Source organism: Procambarus clarkii, chromosome 9, assembly GCF_040958095.1.
Source record: "Procambarus clarkii isolate CNS0578487 chromosome 9, FALCON_Pclarkii_2.0, whole genome shotgun sequence".
Lineage (NCBI taxonomy): Eukaryota > Metazoa > Arthropoda > Malacostraca > Decapoda > Cambaridae > Procambarus > Procambarus clarkii.
In genome coordinates this window covers 13,781,250-13,803,010 of record NC_091158.1, presented here as the reverse complement: position 1 = coordinate 13,803,010, position 21,761 = coordinate 13,781,250, and the positions used below count along the sequence as shown (strand labels likewise).

The 21,761-nt window shown below is 35.0% G+C and overlaps 2 protein-coding genes across 4 annotated transcripts in view; one reads left to right on the top strand and one right to left on the bottom strand.

Moving 5' to 3' along the window:
• The window catches only part of LOC123766213 (glucose dehydrogenase [FAD, quinone]), a 28,400-nt gene extending 25,725 nt beyond the window's left edge, over positions 1 to 2,675 (top strand). The window contains exons 10-14 of the mRNA XM_069321159.1: positions 24 to 184; positions 393 to 570; positions 1,033 to 1,103; positions 1,972 to 2,123; positions 2,480 to 2,675. Of these exons, the coding sequence (XP_069177260.1) occupies positions 24 to 184; positions 393 to 570; positions 1,033 to 1,103; positions 1,972 to 2,123; positions 2,480 to 2,627 (710 nt within the window). The 3' untranslated portion in view covers positions 2,628 to 2,675. The remainder of the gene's footprint in view (positions 1 to 23; positions 185 to 392; positions 571 to 1,032; positions 1,104 to 1,971; positions 2,124 to 2,479) is intronic.
• An 849-nt stretch (positions 2,676 to 3,524) lies between these two features.
• Positions 3,525 to 21,560, bottom strand: pasi2 (Protein). 3 transcript variants are annotated; one of them, XM_045755210.2, is made up of 7 exons: positions 21,357 to 21,560; positions 20,470 to 20,583; positions 18,010 to 18,217; positions 17,140 to 17,269; positions 16,121 to 16,215; positions 14,478 to 14,714; positions 3,525 to 11,404 (listed from the first exon to the last, which is right to left on the bottom strand). In XM_045755210.2, the coding sequence occupies exons 2-7, from the start codon at positions 20,526 to 20,528 to the stop codon at positions 11,312 to 11,314; spliced, it is 822 nt and encodes a 273-aa protein (XP_045611166.1). In that variant the 5' UTR covers positions 20,529 to 20,583; positions 21,357 to 21,560; the 3' UTR covers positions 3,525 to 11,311. The 3 variants fall into 3 exon arrangements, with proteins under 3 accessions (XP_045611166.1, XP_045611167.1, XP_045611168.1); XM_045755211.2 differs by having other exon boundaries at positions 3,525 to 10,096; XM_045755212.2 differs by lacking the exon at positions 20,470 to 20,583 and having other exon boundaries at positions 21,357 to 21,555.
• Between the last annotated feature and the right edge of the window lie 201 nt (positions 21,561 to 21,761).

The window sequence follows — 21,761 nt, the reverse complement described above, 5'->3', positions numbered from 1 at the left end:
ATTGTAGTGAATGAGGTCTACAGGGCCATACTCTGCACCTGTGGGTGACTACGGCAGCGCCTGGGCCAAGGTGACTGACGACGGGGCCAAGAACTACCCTGATGTCAAGGTTTTCCTGTCTCCTGCTTCCTTCCATGCCGACCAGGGACTCTTCGTCCCGTACATCTATGGCATGGATCAAGCGGTAAGAATTAGTTTCCTAACATGTTGCTCGTGCCAACGTGGTAATCATAGTCCTCTTGTATTATTATGAGTATTATTATGAACCACGCTTGAATTAAACAATGTTCATTATGTCCCTGAGTGTTTAAAAACGCAATATCGAAGAAAACTTGAATAATTTACAATAAACTCTCCTTTAATTAATTAATTAACCAACTGTCGCACCACAGAGATATCTCAATTACTACACGCCAATTTTGGGAATGAAAGGCTTTACGATGATGGTGTCTCTCCTACATCCCAAGAGTCGTGGCTCACTCTCGCTGAGTTCAAACAACCCGAAAGACAACCCAATTATTGATCCCCAGTTCCTCAGTGACGATGACGACCTGAAGACATTGGCCAAGGGTGAGTATTGTCGCTGTCGGCCATAACATGGAGACAACAAATGCGTAAATAGTATTAATTTGTAGTGGCTACAGCAGTCGACCCACAACCGGTTGGACCTCAGTTCGAGTCCTGGGCAGGTCAAGATGTTTGAGCGTGTCGTTACATCTGATTTATGTTTAACTAACATTATATTTGTACCCAGGAGTTATGCAATTGTTGTGGGTTGCATCCTAGGATACGTCAGTTGTTGGCCCAAGGGAACTAGAAACAAAGCCTAGCAAACTTCATGTCCCTGCATCCCTGACAATGGGAAAACAGATTGATTAAAAACAATATCAAATAATTTTTTTATTTAGTAGCTTTAATTTAGATAAATTACTCGAAATTAAGCTCCTCTCGACATTTTTTAGTTTAATATTTGTTTATTTTGTTTGCTCTCTTTACATTCACAACATGAATCATTTAGTTACATACTTTCAGGGATAAAATTTGCCGTGAAAATTGGCGAAACTCCAGCCCTTAAGAACCATGGAGCTAAATTCCACAGTAAGGTAAGAATCCCTTTTCAAGTATTTTATCCTATACAATAGTTTACGTGAAGTGTTTTTTTTAATTTATATACACACAGCAGAGTAATCTCAAGCAGTAATGTAGTTGTATTTAAACTGCTCAACAACTTCCAGCATTCACATTTTTACCTTGCACATAATTTTCTTCTCTCTCCACCCATCCTGTCCCCTCGAGTTGTCATGTCATAAGAGTGATGTACTAGTGTTGTTGTTATAGATTTAGCACGGGCTATGGTGAGCCCGTAACTTACCTGGCACAGGAGTGGGGCAAGTAGCATGGGCTATGGTGAGCCCGTAACTTACCTGGCACAGGAGCGGGGCAAGTAGCACGGGCTATGGTGAGCCTGTAGTGGACTTACCTGGCACCGGAGCGGTGCCTGTACTAGTGCTCGAACCTAACCTATTCTAACCGAGAACCCAGAAATAGAAAGTGTAACCGCCCGTCAATTTAGCGAACCGCTATGATTTACCTTCCATATTTAATTTCACCATATTTTGACTCCACCGCCAAGCACTGTATTTTTGCTCACATAAACTTTCAACAGCCTACCTCACACATACATAATACCATTTTCAACTAATCTGCATAAATCCGTCACTGATGAAAGAGCCATATCTACATACGTCATATTTGACACACCCATGACAAAAAATTGACACACTGGACACACACATACGTCACATACTGTCCTAAAATTCCGCTTTTACACTAGGCTTACAACAAAGATTACATTTAATTTTGTTGGCTATACAAATAATACACATTATATTTTAATGCCTAACCCAAGGTGACATTTAAATATATAGGTTATATCAATAATATACTGTATAAGCTAGTGCCTAACTCCAGAAAGTGCCTGGTTGTACTGCCTATAAAGAAGAAGATGATGTGTACTGGGAGTGTTTCGTGCAGCACATGGCCTCTTCTTACTGGCACAGCGCTGGTACCTGCAAGATGGGCCCGCAGAGTGACCCACTTTCTGTTGTCGATCAAAGACTCAGGCAAGAAAATTACTTTCACCTCTTAAAATCCACGTTATTATACTACTTGATAAATATGATTGTATTGTAATACATTACTAGTAGATACTTTGTTTTTGTTTTTAATGAAGACAATGCTTGTTTTATTTTAGAAAGGCTTAGAAATGTATTAAAAAAATACTGGTACCTTTTAAATGATATATAATTGCGGTAATAATGTTCATTTTTATCATCGTAAATGTGGTGGTGCCTTGTGATGATCTACACTATTCTTGGTGGCGACCTATAATGATCTACAGTTCTACACTATTCTTAGTGGTGACATAATGATCTACACTATTCTTGGTTGTGACCTATAATGATCTACACTATTCTAGGGTTTATGGAGTGACAGGCTTGCGAGTGGTGGACGCCTCTATCATGCCCCTCATCATCTCTGGCAGCCCCAATGCTGCCACCATCATGATTGCCGAGAAAGCTGGTGACCTTATCAAAGAGGACTGGAACCCTGAAGGGGAACTCTAATGGATTCTTTTCAGAAACAATTAACTTATAATAAATATGTAATTACAATGTGATATGATTTACCTTAACATCTTTGGGTTACTATGTACACTATCGGTACCTACTGCTTATTCAAGGTACCGATAGTTTATATCGGTACCATGAATAACGTACCAATCCACAATAATCATATATATATTTTAATTGTGGATTGCTATTAAGAGCTGATTCTGCAAGCACTTGTACATCAAAAAGCATGATAAAAACAGCATGGTCTTGCAGTGCGACAACTGTACAATTTTGTTTTTGTACACGGGTGGGCATTTATTCATTTTTGCTTCTAGTTACCAAGGCTGCAGGATTTTTAATTGGGCTAACATAATCAATTAGTTTTAAACCTCTTTAATAGTCACTTTAGCCTGGGATCCTACCCAAGTCAGCCAATGACTAATACATGGCAATAATTAAAATCTCAGGATCTATCCAAGAAAATTTATACTTCCTAATTGTGAGCAGCAACAATGTATCCCGAGGCAATTTCAGAAATCAGTATCCACACAGTCCAGTCTGTGACCTTGTCTTCTGGCTGATGTCTCATTAATCAGGCTGTTTGTCATTGCTGCATACGACCCTCAGCCTAGTTGATCTGGCATCCTTTGGAGGTGTTCATACAGTTCACTCTTGAATAGGTGTGTTCTATTAGTAATGCCCTTATATTTAGAGGGAGTTAAAAATCCTCGAGCCATTAATGTAATAGAATTTTTACTTTTAATGAAAGTTGATACATTTCTTGCCTATATTCAAGGGAATATAATTTGATGAGTTATGAGTGGTCCCACTAGTTTGGGTATTCATATGCTCTTCCAATGTCTCTTGCAATACATCTTTCTTCCAAGAAATAAAAATAAAACTACATGGTAATAGTCTTATGGACGAAACATTTAAATTTTCTTCAATAATGTTTATTAAAATATATACATCAAATACAGTACATAAAATATATAATGCAGCTTCTCGCCATGGACATCTGACAGACGTAACTGCTGTCAGAATTAACTGCTTAAATTTTGGACGGAGAGTTTTCACATACATTCAGCAAAAATTCTGCATAGGTTTTACAGCATTTAACATACAATGGATATTAAATCACATAAAACCTATTGAGAATGTATGCATGCATGAAAGTTAAAATAAAATAAAGGGAACATAACCTTCATGGACTTGCAGAAAGTCAATGACACTTAGGAGATAAGCTAGGGAATATAATTAGTGTATAAAAAGTAGGAGGGAGAAAGTCATTACCAGGAAAGCCCAGATGACAATGAATGCAGATACCCTGATGCAAGGTAGCATTTACCACATATAAATGACATACAAACTAGAATAATTTAAATTTCCCAGCAAGCATTTGGTTTATGATTTTGAAGAATTCGACTTCAGCTCAGAAGTCTACTAAAATTTAAATTAACAAGTTGCTATGAAGGCACTTTAGGATGACCGAGTTTATACACCAGAATTCTCAAGATAAGTTTGACACTCTTGAGCCTTACCTGGGGAGGAGCTTGACAAAAAAAAATTCTAATAAGACATAATGGTGTTCATATACAGGTAATAAGTTAGGCAGAAACTGTTAAAAAGACTGGAAATTTAAACAGAATGTTATCCATGTGAACATTTTCACAACCCAAGTTCCCATAAACAAATTACCTATAACATATGGTTATAGACATAATTCATGCTATAACATTCAGCATTAAATATTACCACAGAGATACACTATATACAGTGTACTCAAACATGTTTTATGCAATAAACATAGCTTAAGTAAATTCAGTTTGGTTAGTTGATTACAACTGAAATTAGTAAACATTTATTATCAACATATTAACTTGAAAACTTTACCAAATATATTACTATTACCATATAAATCAGAGAAACATGTCTTTACCGAACAGAAATATTTATGAAACACTCAAGTTTATGTTAATTCAAGTAGTCACAGGGAATACTATTACAATGCTAAAATACTTAAAAATTAGTGGTTTGGGATGTACAAAATTTAAATCATAATTCTTCCAGAAATTAATTTACAAAGAAATACTGTATAGTTTGTTAAAACAGTAAATTAAATAGACTACATAAGAAGCCATTAAGAAATAACAGAGCCCACTTTACAGTGAAAAGCTTTGCACAATATAAAGCTATAAACAATGAAGAGCTCTGCAGTGCAAAAAACTGCATATTTGTAGTGTTAAGCTTTGTATAATGCAATACACTACTCAATACAAAGCTCTGCAGTGTAAACTTATGTACTATACACTGCAGTGTAAAACTCTACACCATGTAAAGCTCTACATTGTATAATGCTTCGTACACCGATAAGCTCAACAATGTCATTAAATTAACAATGCCTTCATAAAAATATACTGTATATCATTTGTTAATTTGTAATATAGACATTGCACACAATTCATTGAGATCTATTTTGACAGATGTAAGGTTATTTAAACAGACATCTTATGCTGAAACTTCATATGGATCTTTGCATGAATGTTTGATATTTACTAAAGGTGGGTACCTGTTCCTCAAACTGAATTGATGGGCCTAGTCCTTGCCTCAAAATGTACCCAGTGTCCCTTCAGAAAAAAAGGAACTATGACTGACTTAGTCCTCAGTTCTTGCATTAAATATAAATTAAATACTTAATTAAAATTAATTATGCAGTTGAAGACATTGGAAATCATTAATATTTAGTTGTAGGAAATTAAAGTTAAATTCCAAATACTGTAATATAATTAACAAAACACTAATATAATTGCACTAGGAAAATATAGCAATAAGTAGGTTGAATACTTTAATTTCCTTTCAAGACAATTAGCATTTAAAAATGGCTGCCACTGAATATTATTATTAATCCTTTATTTATATTAAACTATAAGACTGGTTCATAATCTTGGTATGACATCATGATTTTTACAGACACTAATGCTAATACATGCATGTTAATGTACAAAATGATACATAAAAATTATTAAAAAAAAAATTATACATGCCATTTTTCTACTCTAATCAATGCATACAGTCATTTCAACTACTGTACATGAATCGCAACAGATGCCTAAGTGTTCAGAGACAAGTAACTGCAGTTAAATACTAAACAAAATTATTTTGTATATAAAATACTTTATGACCATCCAACCTGGGGGTTGACCATCTAAAGAGGATATCATCAGCGGCATATCTGCCAGGTTGGCCAACATAAGGACGGTCTTTTGAAACTCGTGTAAGGAATCATTCAGAACCTTGTATATCACATATGTCAGACTAATCCTGGAGTATGCAGCTCCAGCATGGAATTTGTATCTTGTCAAGCACAAGACTAAATTATAGAAGGTTCATAGGTATGCAACCAGACTAGTACCTGAGCTGAGGGGTATGAGCTACAAGGAGATACTATGGGAACTATCATCACTGGAAGAAAGAAGAGTTAGGGGGAGACATGATCATCAAGTACAAGAGTCTCTGAGGAACTGATAGGGTAGATAGACAATTTATTTAACACACGGTGCACACGAACAAGAAGATACAGGAGGAAACCGAGTACACAGATGAGCCATAGAGATATTAGAAAGAACTTTTTTTTTAGTGTCAGAGTAGTTATCAAATGGAATGCACTAGGCAGTGATGCGGAGGTTATCTTGAAGTTATCTTGAGATGATTTCGGGGCTTAGCATCCCCGCGACCCGGTCCTCGACCAGGCCTACTTTTTGTTACACATTCCCAGGAAGCAGCCCGTAGCTGCTGTCTAACTCTCATGTACCTATTTACTGCTAGGTAACAACAGGGGCATCAGGGTGAAAAAAACTCTGCCCATTTGTTTCCGCTTCCACCAGGGATCGAACCCGGAACCTCAGAACTACGAATCTGAAGTGCTGTCCATTCAGCTGTCAGGCCCCTCAGCTGTCAGGTGGAGGCAGACTTCATACACAACTTCAAATGTAGATATGATAGAGCCTAATAAGCTCAGGAATCTGTACACCGGATGATTAATAGACGAGAGGTGGGACCAAAGAGCCAAAGCTCAACCCCCGCAAGCACAACTAGGCGAGTACACACACACTCTCGCTTCACTGTAATTGTATTTTGTATGTGGAAGACAAGTTTTCAGGAATGTATATTAAAAACCATTTGTTAATGAAACAAAGTAATAATTAATATCTAGATTATTAAATAACAAGACTAATTGTTGGTTTCAATTAAAAAAATTGTAAATCACTAATACCTTACTCTCCATTTTCCTAGGGAATGCATCAGCCTGGAGAAAATTGACAATAAAGTACTGTAGTGTGAAAGTTATAAATATTAAACAAAAAAGACATCACTCATCCATTCATTATATCATTTACACTATACAGCAACACAAACGAGCACTACTATACACTCAAGTAGGCATTCACAATAGTATCCCATCTCTTCATAAGACTAGGTTCACAGGGTTTCTTGTGAATTTTCATGAATAGTACAAATACATACACTCTCTTCATCAAACTGCTGCTACTCGGCTTTGTCCTTTAACATATCCCACGGCACTGTTGAACCTCACTCCCTGGTTTCTCACACTCCTTATGTCTATCCAACTTCCTGTCCTTTGTCTCCTCTTCCTACCCTACAATTAACTTGAATATACTCTCTTCACTGGTTTATTAGTATCCATTTGTTCAACACTTCCAAACCATCTCAATACACAGTTTATTTATCTTTACACTTCATATCTCTACATGACATTTTCATTCCCTATGCTATCTTTTTTTCCTAATAAAATATATGCTGATTAGATTATCCATTTTTACTCAAAATTTTCCATATTCATATCACACTATCTTGCAACTATACATAAGGGTCAACACTATCATTCATTTATGCAGCCCTATGACTACATTTATTTCAATCTTGCATTTCCTAATCTGGGCTTTATTGCATTAGCCACTTTCCTTCCCTGACTGACCCTACTCTCAACTTCAAGCTGCACAAATTCTTATTTTGTCAATCTCACATCCCATGTATTTAAACTGATCGACCAAACCTATCATTCTACCAGCCACATTAAATTCACAAACAATTTTCTACTCTCATTAATGCTGTAACATTTCTTTTGCCCATATTTCCTTTTAATGAACTTCTCTCTCTCATACATCAATATAAATTTCAAATACTGTAGTTTATATTCTGGTCAATCTTTCACTCAGTTAAAAATAGCTATCATCTAAACACAATTTTCTTCAGTGCTATTTCTTCTAAACAATATGAATTCTTTTAAGTCAAAGGCATTCATACCCCACAAAACTAAAATCACCACCACTCTGTCTCCTGGAGCCTGTAATCATGATGTAAACAAAGTGGCTAAGGTAAAATGGTGATTGTATTAATCTGAAATTTGTCTATAATCTTTAAAAATTGCTAATGTTTCCCAATTTCTGTAACTTCACTATACAGTTATGCATTATGGGATACCATTCTGGGATACATAACCCTCGAAGATTATCTGAAACTGGCTTGCGTGTATTTTTGAGAGTGACTCTATGAACTTGAAAGTGGAACCATTTAACTGTTCATAAGTGTATCTGTTTAAAAGATCCAATATTCTTTCAAGTGACATGACAATTAAGGCCACTGACAGTGAAATGGTTCGTAAACGATGAACTTACCAAACTTATGTCAAGGATGTTCCCATTAAACATCTTTCAGCCGAGCAGGCTTTGTGGAGCAAGCCACCATGCTCCACCCCACTGCAATGTTACACTGTTCACAAATTTGAATGGTGCATAAGAATGATTTCTAGAACGTTGTTAATCTATATATAAGATCATAAGAACTGAAATTATAATTCCCAACCTTAAGTGTATATACAAAGATATAAACATAAATACACATACACATGCTTATACAGACACAACCCTCATAACAATAGACATTACACAATCAATAAAATGAATAAATGATGTAATTGATCACAAAACTGCTATAGTCATTATTACCTTACAAAGCATCACAAATATTACTGATACAATAGGTGTGAGGTCTTGCACTTGAGTACGAAACAGTGTACCTATGTATGTACACACGTGTTATATTTCACCAAAACCTCTCAAATTAATAGAACAATCTGATAGGAAATTTGCAAATTCTTGCTGTAATAGACATTAAATTTTTGCCATCATTGAACCACTGCAATTGAGGCCAAAGCCACTTCTGACGTAAAATTGGCATTGACAGAGCTGTCAAAGATTATGCTACAAGTCAACAAGGCACTCACAATATAGACACCATGATGAAAACAAGGCAGGATTTTTGAATATGTGCAAAGGAGTGCAAGAAACCCCAGTACAAAACATCAGGCGATTCAATCAAGAGATAATGTTGTGAGATGTTAGCTGTGCAGGAAATGTAGCTATCTATCATCGATGCCTTGTTCCTCTTTGCAACTCTGCTCTTAATGAGTTAAAAAAAAAAAAAGCCTTTCCTTTCAGGAGGGAATTGTTTCATGCAGAATCTGTCCAAATATTGTAAAGTTCCATTTAGTGCTGAAGAAATTTGAGAGTCCTCAAGTCATGTGTTACATTTCCACATGTAGGTTTACCAATCTAATATGTGAAGCAACTATCACTTGCTTGCAGGGAGAAAGAAGGCATGAAAAGAATTAGGACATGTCTTAGCATGTATATTAAGTCAGTAAAAAAATGGTGAAACACAAATAGGCACAAATAGTGGAAAAGGAGAGAATTATAATTATATGCAGCATTCACTAAAAAGAGAGAGAGATGTAAAAAACAAAGCAGACAAGAGGAGTGCGGTAGTGCAAGTGCAGACAGTGAAAAATATTATTTCCTTTAATTCTGCCATAGTAGGGCTTTGAAAAGCAACCATGGTCAACTAATCAGTGATTTTTTAATTAATATTTTCTACTGTGAGTGGTTGTTTTAAAAGAAAGTACAGGGAATTTATTGTGAATGGATGTATGCCCTAATACACAAACCCCAGTTTCATATAGCAAAACCTCTTCAACTTGGTAAATCATGCCAAGGAACTTCATTTTACTATGCATAATGTTTTTCTTTAGAATCATCTATCAATTATTTTATGAATACTACAAAACTTGTACAGCTTGTGCAACTTGCTTCATTATATAAAAATAATTCCTTATGTACTACGAGTTTATATAATTTCCAACAGAAATTGTAACAACAAATATACATGATTTTTAGGAGGCTTTTAAAGAGGTTTTGATATACAGTACTTCAAATTCTGTTTTTGGCATTTGCTGGTAAGATGTGAAAATCAGTGTATCTTTAGTATTAACCTGCTTTTCTTAGCCGATACCAAAGTTTGATCGTGTCGTGTATTAATGTTCAAGCGATCATCTTAGAGGACGCATCAGACCTCGCACCCGGTGTAGTGGGTCGCGAGGCTGTGAATGAGCTCATTGTCTCCATCTGAAATACAGGAATATAAAATGGGTGATGAATGTTATGACATCCATGCAATCACCTGGGAGATTCACATCATAAATGTTTGTGCGCAGTAGCATTCATCAGCTAAATATACGAGATTCATGAATTTAAACATTTGCAGAGTACATCAAACAGATGAACCGAGACTTCTATTAGGTACATAAGCTTAGCTGTTCTAGTGTGTGGCTGCTCCTCCACTGTTAATGACTCTGTAATAAATACATATACAGTACTGAAGACTAAACCACATACCAGAAGATGAGGAAACAACAACGTTTCAGTCTGTCCTGAACCATTATCATGTCGATTGTGGACCATTATCAAGTCAAGTAATTATCAATAGACGGCACCAAACTGGGAAGGCTATGTAGCACCATTAAATGTGCGGGATAATCAGAGGGCGCTAAATATCACCAAGGATGCCAATACGAGAACAAAAACGCATAAGGCGAATGATATCAAAAGTATCCGAGTCGCCAAGAATTCTATCGAGGGACAGGTGACCACGGGGGACGGTCGGAAAACAAGACACACGCTCGCCCTGGAAGTCATTATCAAGTCAAGCACAATCGCCTTGATAATGGTCCAGGACGGACAGAAACATCATCATCTCCTCATTTTCTGATGTGTGGTTTAGTCTTCATTTCTTCAGCCACGTTATTGTGACTCATCGTCTGCATATAAAGTACTGTATACAGTTTATAACCGTTATATTATTTTCTATGAAAATATATTTCCTACACTTTTGCAGGTGCATCTTCTTTTAGACTAACCTTAAATGTTTCTTCTGAATTATTTGCAACACTTTGCAAGATATTTACATGTACATAATTAAAATTCAGCAATTTCAATGAAATAAGGCCAATGTATATGTAAAATTAGTTATACAGTATAACAGTTAAAATTAATTTGATCTATTTACCTGACCAAGTTATCAACACACATCACATTCCTAAATGGTCCTAGCTTACTGATTAAATAAGAGAAATACTATCTAAACATAAGCTAAACATTAATTACACTTTCTTAATGTATTCCCACAAGAATATTCTGTATCCCATGCAGAATAACTTTGGGCCATTGAACACAACAATAACAAAGATTTTTCAATGCAAAAGCTAAACACTTATTTTCAAAGCTAAAAAGAGAAGTTAGGACCATTTTGGTAATTTGTTCAGTTATGTATATATAGATCTCCTAAACTTTATAGTCCATCTGTGTGGAAATAGTAGAACGTGCCCCTGGAGTCGTGGGGCGTGAACTGTACCCCATGGTGCTCATTGTGTCCATCTGTAAAAGGGTGCAGGAAATTAAGGTAGCGTAAGATATATCATTAATAAAATAGACTGTCTACCGAGATAATGATTTCCTCTGGCTTTATGCAAAATATATTTGAACAGCATTAAGCCAAAATTAAATAAGATAAATACTAATTTTTATGCCTTTCTGATTTTCAAACATAAGATTTGGAAAACTAGGAAAACTAATAACTTTACCAATCATATATTATTCCAATTTTTAAGTAAATTGGGATCACTTATCTCAGTAAAGAAAGAAATTACAGTAAATGCATTTAAGAACTTAAGATACTACCACTAATTGCTGTAATTATATATTACAGAAAGTAGAAACTAGTTGCACTTAGATTATGAAAAATATGTAACGAGTAGTATTTAACTCTTCCCTTGGAAGAAATAGCCATTTAAGTTGAAGAGCTAATTACCATTATAAAAATACAGTTCCTGAGCCAGTCCATTTCCTCTCACCCAAAAATAATTAGGAAGGTATGAAATTATAACTGCAGAAGACTTTATCTTTAGCTTACAACAGCAAACTAAAGGTAAACACATGCAAATTTATGATACCAAGTTTTATTAAATTGGTAAAAGAAATTGGCACTTTCATTATCTAATCTTTAAGTCTAGTCCCGTATTAAAACTTGTTTACAGATAGAATTTCATGTATTGTGCAATATAGCTCCTTATAAATATATCGATAAAATGTGCTGCAAATACCATTCCAATATCCATTATACACATCAAATGTTACAATTTGACAGATTGCTTAATAGTTCAGTCATTAAACCTAGCTGCAGTTCCAGTAGAGCTATCCTGTTTGGACACAGTTAAATGGCATATTATACCATTACAGTACTGTAGTCACATCACAATATGTTATAATTACTACCAATCTACAATTAATTACTTGACAATAAACAAAAATGTTTTTACAGTATTCACAGTAAAATATTTACAAATTCAATTACTGTATTATTAATGTATACAATTTTCCTTGACCTCAAAGTCTATATCCGTTTTTAATATGAGAGTGAGAGGGAGCCCTCCCCCCCAAAAAAATCAGATGTTGAATGTAAGAAATGGCTTTTTCTGGTGGGCGACCCCGTAACTTCCCGAGCTATAGCACTGGGGGTGGGTTAATTTGTTGGATCAACAACTCGACCAATTGGCAGATTGTCCAAGGTGTTGATTCCCTGGAAGAAGTAGAGACTCAGGAAGGCAAGAGAACCGGGAAATGGGCCATTAAACCAGGGTTAAACTAGCCACATTGAACTCAGAGCACTTGGCCCATAAGTCTCCAACCTGACCAATGCAGAAAGGAGTTGATGGACTACAGAAAAATGGTAAAGATAAGGCCACAGACACCAGTTCAGATAAAAGATATCCAATGCAAAATCCTCATGATTCATAAAAGCAGAAGTGATGAGGTACAAATGCAGACAACAAAGTCTTCCAAGGTCAGAAGAAGGTGGTTGTGATCAGATGAAATGAGAAAGACCATTCGCAAGGACATCCGACATGCCCAAATGGTGACTGCTGGAAATAAACCCCCAGCTGAAGTCCAACATAAATGGAAACAGGTCGAACAATGGATGAGGAGCGAGCCATAGAACTTCACCTGGAAAAGCCAGAAGTGATGAATCAAGATCCTACCCTAAGTGATCCTAGGGTGTTTATAACACGGAATCGATCATTTGCCTTATTACCTGAAGGTACCCAATTTTATTGAAGCAGTGGCTTGTTTTTTTGCACTTATACCTTCTGACCTTTTTTTTCAGTTTTGGAGGGACCTCCAATTCCCGAACTACCCCTCACCTTGTAGACAGATTCTGGTGGTGGCTCCTGGTAAGAAAGGGTAGGTTTCAGAGACCTGGTGCATCTTTCTAAGGGGTGGCTGGACCAGTGCTAAGCTCAGGAAGCTACTGAAGGGGCCCACCCAGAATTAACCTGTGCTAAAATGGCCAATTATTAAAAAAGCAAGATAATTTGACAAGAAAATGAACATAAGTGAACACCATTCCTTTTTCTGGCTCAAGTGACTCCAACCCTTTACTAGAAACTAGACATTTATTCACTAATACCATGCAATGCCACTATAAACTACAACTACGATGCACTCAAGCTGAACACTGACATCAAATATAGTGAATACCAATTTTTCCATATACACGGTATGTAGCAGTGGTTTCAGTTATACAAAGTTGCAGTTACATAATAGCTAAAACAGTGAACGACTAATTGTTTCACAACTATTCATACCTTAGCATTCTGAAGATACTAACATGCATCATTAGTACTTCAACAATGAACTTGTAATTTTTATTATCATTTTACTGTAGATTAGAAATTTTATTTATAAATTCAGTTTATTTTTGCTAAAACAAAGATGTTTAAACATTAGGAACATCACTGATGTTTCTAATGAAACTGCAAGCTAAGAATTGTTATTTTTTATCAGTTAATATGAAGTCTCACCAAAGAAACATTTATTTGACGAGTGTATTTTTTTCCATTTGAAATGAGCTGTGTTTAAAGCTAAGTTACCAAAGTTACAATCATGTTACTGTAGTAACAAGATGAAGCTGGAGATAAACAGTGTGCCAGAGCCTTCATATGGTTGGTTGACTGGATTTCAAGAGTATCTAAGTGTTGAACAAACATGTTCCAAATTCTCAAGTCTAATTAAATTTTTATGATGAAACTCTTAAAATACATGAGAAAAGTGAGGCAAGATCTGATTAGGGAACCAACCAAAGTATCAAGAGGACCACCTAGTGAGCACCTCGGCCAACCACCACTCAAGGTGGTGATTGCTTTGCAAATTACCTGACGGAAAAGTATGAAAGTTATGTTTATGTTCTTTTTACACTTTATAGACTAATCAAGTATGCACATTTCCTTTTTTTTAACGTTAAAAGGCCTGGAATATTTATAGTCAGGCACATGGAAAGTGGGAGGACTGCTAGTGTTATTTTATAAATAAAACTACTAATTTGCAATAAAATGTTAATAAAAACTACAAGTTTAATTTTGCTCCACACTACTACTTCTAGTATATTACTTACCTTTACCCTAGCAACATCTTCAAGCCTTGTGACCTCACATAGCTCGTGGTAGAACGAGTGCACCACCAGCCAAGCATACACATTGCCTAGGATAAAGAGTATCCATAACAGGCACATGAGTATGTGGTATGAAAACACCATGTCATTAACAATTGATGCATAGATAATGACAAGTGAACGCCAGATTGTGAAGATTGCCATACACCAAATCCATGGCTCCAAACGCATTTCCATTTCCTGTAATATAAGAGGTATGTATGAATGTACTGTACTCTAATTAGAGATTTTGGAAATACAATTTTAAACCAGTGTAAATATTTTTACTCCTTAACAGATATAGCTTACAAACATTTTACAAACCCTGTATATATCAAAATATATTGCACTGCATAGTACAAAGGACCCCTTCTGAAATTATTTATAAAAATTAATTTCTTTTTAAATGAATGACTGAGTGACCATTAATTTGGCTAACAAGCACAAAAAAATTGCTTTTACATAAACTTCTCATAGACTTTTAAAGTTTAATTTAACCGGCCTGCTACCCATGAATAGCAGGCGAGTTGCCTTCCAAAAGCAAGTCTCATCATTACCTTTGTTGTCCACCCACATTAGGACCTAATACAGTATCCACAATTTCTGTGCAGGACCCTTCAGTAGCTTTCCTCAAACTTAAGGTACTGATTCAAATGAGCTGCTAATAACTAACAAGGTGAAGAGTCACAATAACATGGCCAAAGAAATGCTGACCAAACCACACACTAGAAGATGAAGAGACAGCGATGTTTCAGTCCATCCTGGACCATTATCACAACTGACTTGATAATGGTCCAGGATGGACCAAAACGTCATTATCTCTTCATCTTCTAGTGTGTGGTTTGGTCAACAAGATCAATTAATCAATCAAAACAATAACTAACAAGACCTTGACAAGACAAAGGTCTTGCCAAATAATCAATGATTATAGAGAAATGAGTGAAAAAATAGGAAAACATTACGACTGACAGTTGGCCATAGGTAATAACCCCTGCTGATAATGGTCCAGGACAAACCAAAAGTTATCATTTCTCCATTTTCTGATGTGTGGTTTGGTCATCTTTGTGCCTTTATTATTTATGTTTCATGATTGAGTTCTATGCCTATAACGCCGTGTCTTTCGTACTTACAAAGTTCTCTAACTTTGGTTCTAGTTATCTTACCTAGTATTTGTTCAAGATTCCCTTTTCCCTATCAAAGTTATCTTCTCTGAGAGGTTGGGTTCCTCCTCTGGAGCATTCTCCTTTTTGAGTACTCCATGTTTCAGACAGTACTGAAGACTTATTTGTTGATGTTAATCATAGACTTAAAAAGAGGGGCATTCTTTATTTGACTACAAATGCAATTAAAGAGAAATGAGAAAAACAAATGTCGAGTCTCAAAGTTACTGAACATCTTTTGTGGACCAACAGTCAAATGCAAATACTGTACAGTACTGTACTCAGCCAAAGGACAAGATATCCATCGATTCTGTGAGCAGAGTATGCCAATCTGTGATTGATGGGTTACAATCTTAACTAAGGTGCAACACACACTGCAGTCAATTCTTAATTTAAAATTATATTATTATTCATCTGTGTTAATAAAAACACGAAATATATTCCTACCTTTCGAAGTCCTTGCAACAGAATAACACTTGTCAAAATGAGAGAGATTCCCCCAAAGGCTGTTACTCCACCGAACAGCATCAAGGAATTCCGAACTGAAAGCAATGAAGATTTATACATTATACAGTAATTACAATTAAAGTATTTTATGGTAAAATGGTCAGTAGGAGGCTAAACCTAGTAATCTAACATGAATAAGCTGCTAGGAAGTAATGAGTTAAAAAAAATCAAAGCATAAATTAGTTTAAAGAAAACTCAAACTGGCTTTAAACAAGGTGAAATCTCTTGAAGAATCTCTCATTGAAATATCTGTGAACAGAGATATTTTCTTGATAAGTAAATACAGTAAGTAAATATCTCTAAATATTTCAGGCTTATTTAACTAAACCTGAAACTAAAAAATTAAATTACATACTGAATTTATAAAGTGTTGAAAAGAGTGATTACTGTTGAATTCTAGTGCAACTCAAACAAGATTAAAATTATCTTCTTTATACAGTATTATTTATCCACTTGAATTTTCTACACTTTACAAATTCTTTGAAAGCTTTTAAATGTTAATTTGACTTTTATTCAATTGAAGACAATCACCACTTATTTGGACTAAAAATACAGTACTGTATAAGAGAAATAACATCCAAATGTATATGGGCCTCAAAAGGAATAAAACCCCTGTGGGATGTTACCAAGTCATTTTATTACTGTATTATAATGCATATTCTTCCTAGGAATTCAGGATAATCATGTTTTGGAAAAGGTTTCATTATAAAATATATCGGAATGATCATGAGGTGATAAGGGAATTTTGATGAAAGAAATCAATACTTAGATGGGACAAATAAATAGAAATGTAAGTAAGAATTAGGTGTATGTATTGCAATAGATGTACTTTATAAATAGAAAATAGTACGAATACTGTAATGTGTTAAAATTTGGCATTAAAGCAATAAAGAAAACATAACAGTACAGGTTAAATACAAAAAAGAAGCAGAGAACAAATTTGTTAGTAATTATCTTACCATGAGGATTGCCAGAATAAACAAAGTCATATGAGAAGAGATAGAAACCATAATGACTGGAACCTGGCGCAGCAAGGGACAAGGCATAGATGTCGAACAGTCCAGTCACTATAGCAAACAATCCCTGAATCTGGAAGATATGTATACTATAGAAATATATACATATATTGCATTTAGATAGAGCATTACACAAAGCTAAAGGTGGTACAAATGTTTGAGGAACACACTGAATGATGGTGCCTCGGAAGGAAATAAATATGGAAATAGGGAGTAATTCATTTTGTCAGGGGAAAGACTGCCTGTGTAAAAAAAATATCAGATGAACACACAGTACTCGATAATGTATAAAGAACTGTATATCGTCTTGTGCTAAAATTTCTATGATTTTATAATAATAATAATAATAATAATAATAATAATAATAGTAATAATAAAATTAATAACAATAATACTATCAATAATAATAATAATATCACTAATAATAATAATAATACAGTACTCTCAATACACTGAGAGCGATCACACCAACATGACTGCATCAATGAGAATATCCATGGGAGCAGTGATGCGGGTTCGAACCTAAGTGGTGGCTGTTCCCCCCCCCACACACACACACGCTAGCGTCTAGACTACAAAACCTCTCCCACACATTTCAAACATAAATTTGATTTCAATACATTGTACCTTTAATATACATTTATCTATGTATTTCGTTAATATTCCTCAACAAATGCTCTCACATCTTTAAAATATATAAAATAAATATTATCTATACAAAATAAATCTTAACAAATTTAAGTATAAAACCTTATAAAAAAATCCTACAAAAATCAAAACCAATGACATTCTTTTGCTTGTAATTCTACTCACAATTGAATATGTGGCAGCAATGACTGAACCTCGCTGTACGTTTGTGATAAAGGCATCAGGTAGAATGGGAATTGACAATCCAGTTTTGGTATGAAGAGTTTCAGTAAGGGTGGCCACAGAACGTACAGTTGAAGCACGGGACACTCTTGAGAGCCGGGATGTTGTTGACAGCCCGGATATGCTGCCAGTTATTGACATACTAGGCATTCTGACAATGTGGAAAATTAAACAAAAGTTATGGATATGCTGTATATACAGTGGTATGCTATAATTTAGTGTTACTTTTTTTTGTATGCGAATACTAAGAAATTAAACTCATTACAGGAAATACAAAAAGTAAGAAAATAGACAAAACTCTAAATTGAGAAAATATGCTAGTTGAAAATAGACTATACAGTATCCAAGTCAGAGTGAACAAAGAATTATGGTTTATACTAAATTTATAGTATTACAGTATTACCATTCATATAGCCAAGCTTCCTGGTTAAAAGGATTGGGTGGGTCTCAGGCCTTGTTTGATTCCCAAAGGCTTGGCAAAAAAATCAGTACAATAACAGTTTGGAGGAGCTACTGGACAGGGGCCATTCCAAAGAATATATTCTCACATGGAACAAACTCCAAAAATTATATACATATATAACATATTTGACCTCAGGGGAAGTGTTCAGTACTGTATTAAGAGAAATGTCCATTAATATGCATTTACTGTACTTACATATTTGGTTTTGGTTTCCAACAGTCAGGGACAAGAAGCCTGTCTTATGAGGTCCTCATAGGCCAATTATTGATCTTTCCCAGAATGCAACCCAAAACAGTTGCCAAACTGAGTTACCTATTTACTAGGAAACTGCTAGGTAAACAGAGATATCAGGTGAAAAGAAACATGCTACAACATCTCCGCCTGCTCATGACTCAAAACCTGGGACCTTTCGGTTGTGAACCAGCTGCACTGACCGCTGTGCATGTATAAAATATGCTGCATTTGAGATGTTTTTTATATGTTACTGAACTGTTAATAAATACCGAGTTTAAATGTCATTCAATAAAATAATTAGTATGTTTATAGACACAGGCCGAGACATGGACAAAAATATCTGAAGTCAACAAAGATGTCAAGACTAACACTGTACAGTATTGTATAGTAGTTCATTATGTTCCCCCATCTTCATTCTATTGGCAATCACATCATGCTTAGAACACTTACGTACAATTTTGTTTATCTGCAACCTTTGTCCAATAAGTATGTTTAGAAAAATTAGTTTGTTAGATATGTACAATAAAAAGAAAATGTAATCTAATTGAAGGTCTTTCTAACATAAAGAGCTAATGGAATGCACCGTAGGCTGATAATTTAATTTTAAATGACGAGGAAATTGACGGGAGTTTTGATCATCAAATTCATATGATGTAGCTTGAGGGTAGGTTCAGATGGTAGTGAAAATTAGGCACTGAGCTACTGTACACATGGAATTTAAAATACACAAGATATACATCAGCACGCAGTGCAAACATATATACACTATTTACAGCTCAGCACAATAGCTGTAAATCGTGCAAAATTTTCTAGATAAATTAGGCGAGTCAGGTTTAGCTAGATTGATTTTGTTAGGTAGCCATATTTCTGGCAGTTATGGTTATAATAAGACTAGTCATCTTATTATAACTCATTCCTAACCAAAATGAGCCAAGCCTAATTTAACCTTGGCATAACCTAACCCATCCAGAAAGCCTGTCTAGCTTGAAGAAGCAAACCACTCTCTCTCTCTCCAACAATGCTCTCTTTACGGTGAGTGACACAACCTCTAAGTTATATCTGGATAGCCTAAATTGCTTGCTAAGTTCAAATACAAAATTATTACAATACTGTAACATTAAATGATTTATAAATAGTCTGCTTATTAATTTGTATCATTGGGGAATTGAACTTGGGTGACTTGAGTACCAGTTAGGTACGTCTCATACATTTCTTGTCGTGAGCATCCTGTCTGGTTGGTTGAGTGATGGTCTCATATTTCACATGACCAAGTTCAATCCCTGATGATCCAAGTGAATGAAATGTATAGTGGATTATAATTTTATGACCCATAATATAGTGGATTACATTTTTTGATGTGGATGAAGGATTGATTACTATCCATTCCTTGCTGTGAGCATCCTGTCCTTCCTGGCAGGGGAATGGCCTCATACTTTACTGGTCTGTGTTTAATCTTTGATGATCAAAGCTAAAGATATGTTATTTCCCATGATACTGAGGACTGTAAATATATATATACTATATACACACATACATACATATATATACTGTATAAGCAATACATACATATGTACAGGTACAAGTTTATCAATTTAGTTACCATCTTAGATATTAACTTATGAGTTTTTAAAGCTATGGACCACGATGCAAAGCAGTTAATTCCCAAATGCAACACAAGCCAAAATAATGGGCGATAACGTAATTACAATCTGTCATGGGGTACATAATCCCCCACGTAGTTCATCTCCAGGTTTGGATTCGACATAGAGACAGGCTTCAGGTAGGTTGGGCCAAGCAAGGATCTGGAGATTGACTCACAGCTGTGTGCATACACAAGCAGTTGCCATAAAAAAATTAAAAGAAATAAAACAGAGTTAATGATAAATTCAAGCACAGTATTAATAAATAATAGAAACATTATGAAAACTTAGAAAGAGAAATAAAGAACAACAAATTACTATTCTAAAGAGCATTAACTACAATCAATGAAAAACACTATACTACAACTCCTTGAAAACGCTTTAATTCATATTAAAAAATTGGTAAACACTTACCTATATTTGCCTGTAAGAAACTGAACATAAAAATAATGTCTTTCAAGAAAATTAAAGCATTGACACGTGTGTGTGAACTATATAATAAGAAAATAGTTAGGACTTAAAGGCTTGGCTTTGATAATGGTGCATAAATGTCTGGGACTGAATTGTTACACGACAAGTAACTCGGTTCAAACCAGTTTCTAATTAAAGCCGACTAAACCTAACCTAACCTAATACATTATAGTATAACCTAGTCTCAGTATAGTATAGTATAAATTTACATAAAAAAAACAGCCTAACCTTATATAGAATATCATAGCCTAACCTTACAAATCTTATCATAACCTAACCATTCATAACCTACCATAACCTACCATAACCTACCCATTCATAGCCTACCATAACCTAACCATACTATAAACTATAGCTTAGGGCTCTGATAAGCGAGCTAGTGACTTGAATGCGTTACACAAAACGATGGTGCCAAATAGATTTAGAGCTCTCAGCTTAAAAAAAAAAAGCCAAAACCATAAACATATAGAAATATGCATTACCTTGTAGCTTTAAATCGTTCCAATGGCAAAAATAATGTTTATCCTCAACGTAACAGAAATTAAATCCCAGGAAAGGTGTAACAGGCGTGGCTCAGGTGAGCTAAACAACATGGACGGAGTAGGCCCGATACAGAAAATATATTGAATACATTATCCCTGAATTTACCTGTCTCTTAAATAATTATTCAAATAAGTATATAATATTATATGTAAGTATTTTTCAATCAATAATTAATAATTTGTAAAGGATTTATGAGTATATTTTGTATATTCTTATGTCTAACTTTCGAGAACGGCCCCTTCCTGTGTGTTTCTCACCTGGCCGCCAGATGCCACCACTATTTTCAAAACAAATAGTAATATTTTCATTCATATTGCTGTATAAAATATTTGTGTCCGCTTTAC

What these genes read in the sequence shown, in the direction of transcription:
- pasi2 (XM_045755210.2), bottom strand. Translation starts at nt 20,528, where the DNA reads ATGTCGAATCCAAACCTGGAGATGAACTACGTGGGGGATTATGTACCC. An exon ending in TATGTACCCCATGACAGATT is followed by an intron (nt 18,218 to 20,469) that starts GTAATTACGTTA and finishes CCACATTGTCAG; the next exon opens with AATGCCTAGTATGTCAATAA. An exon ending in AAGATGTTGCTAGGGTAAAG is followed by an intron (nt 11,405 to 14,477) that starts GTAAGTAATATA and finishes ACCCTTTTACAG; the next exon opens with ATGGACACAATGAGCACCAT.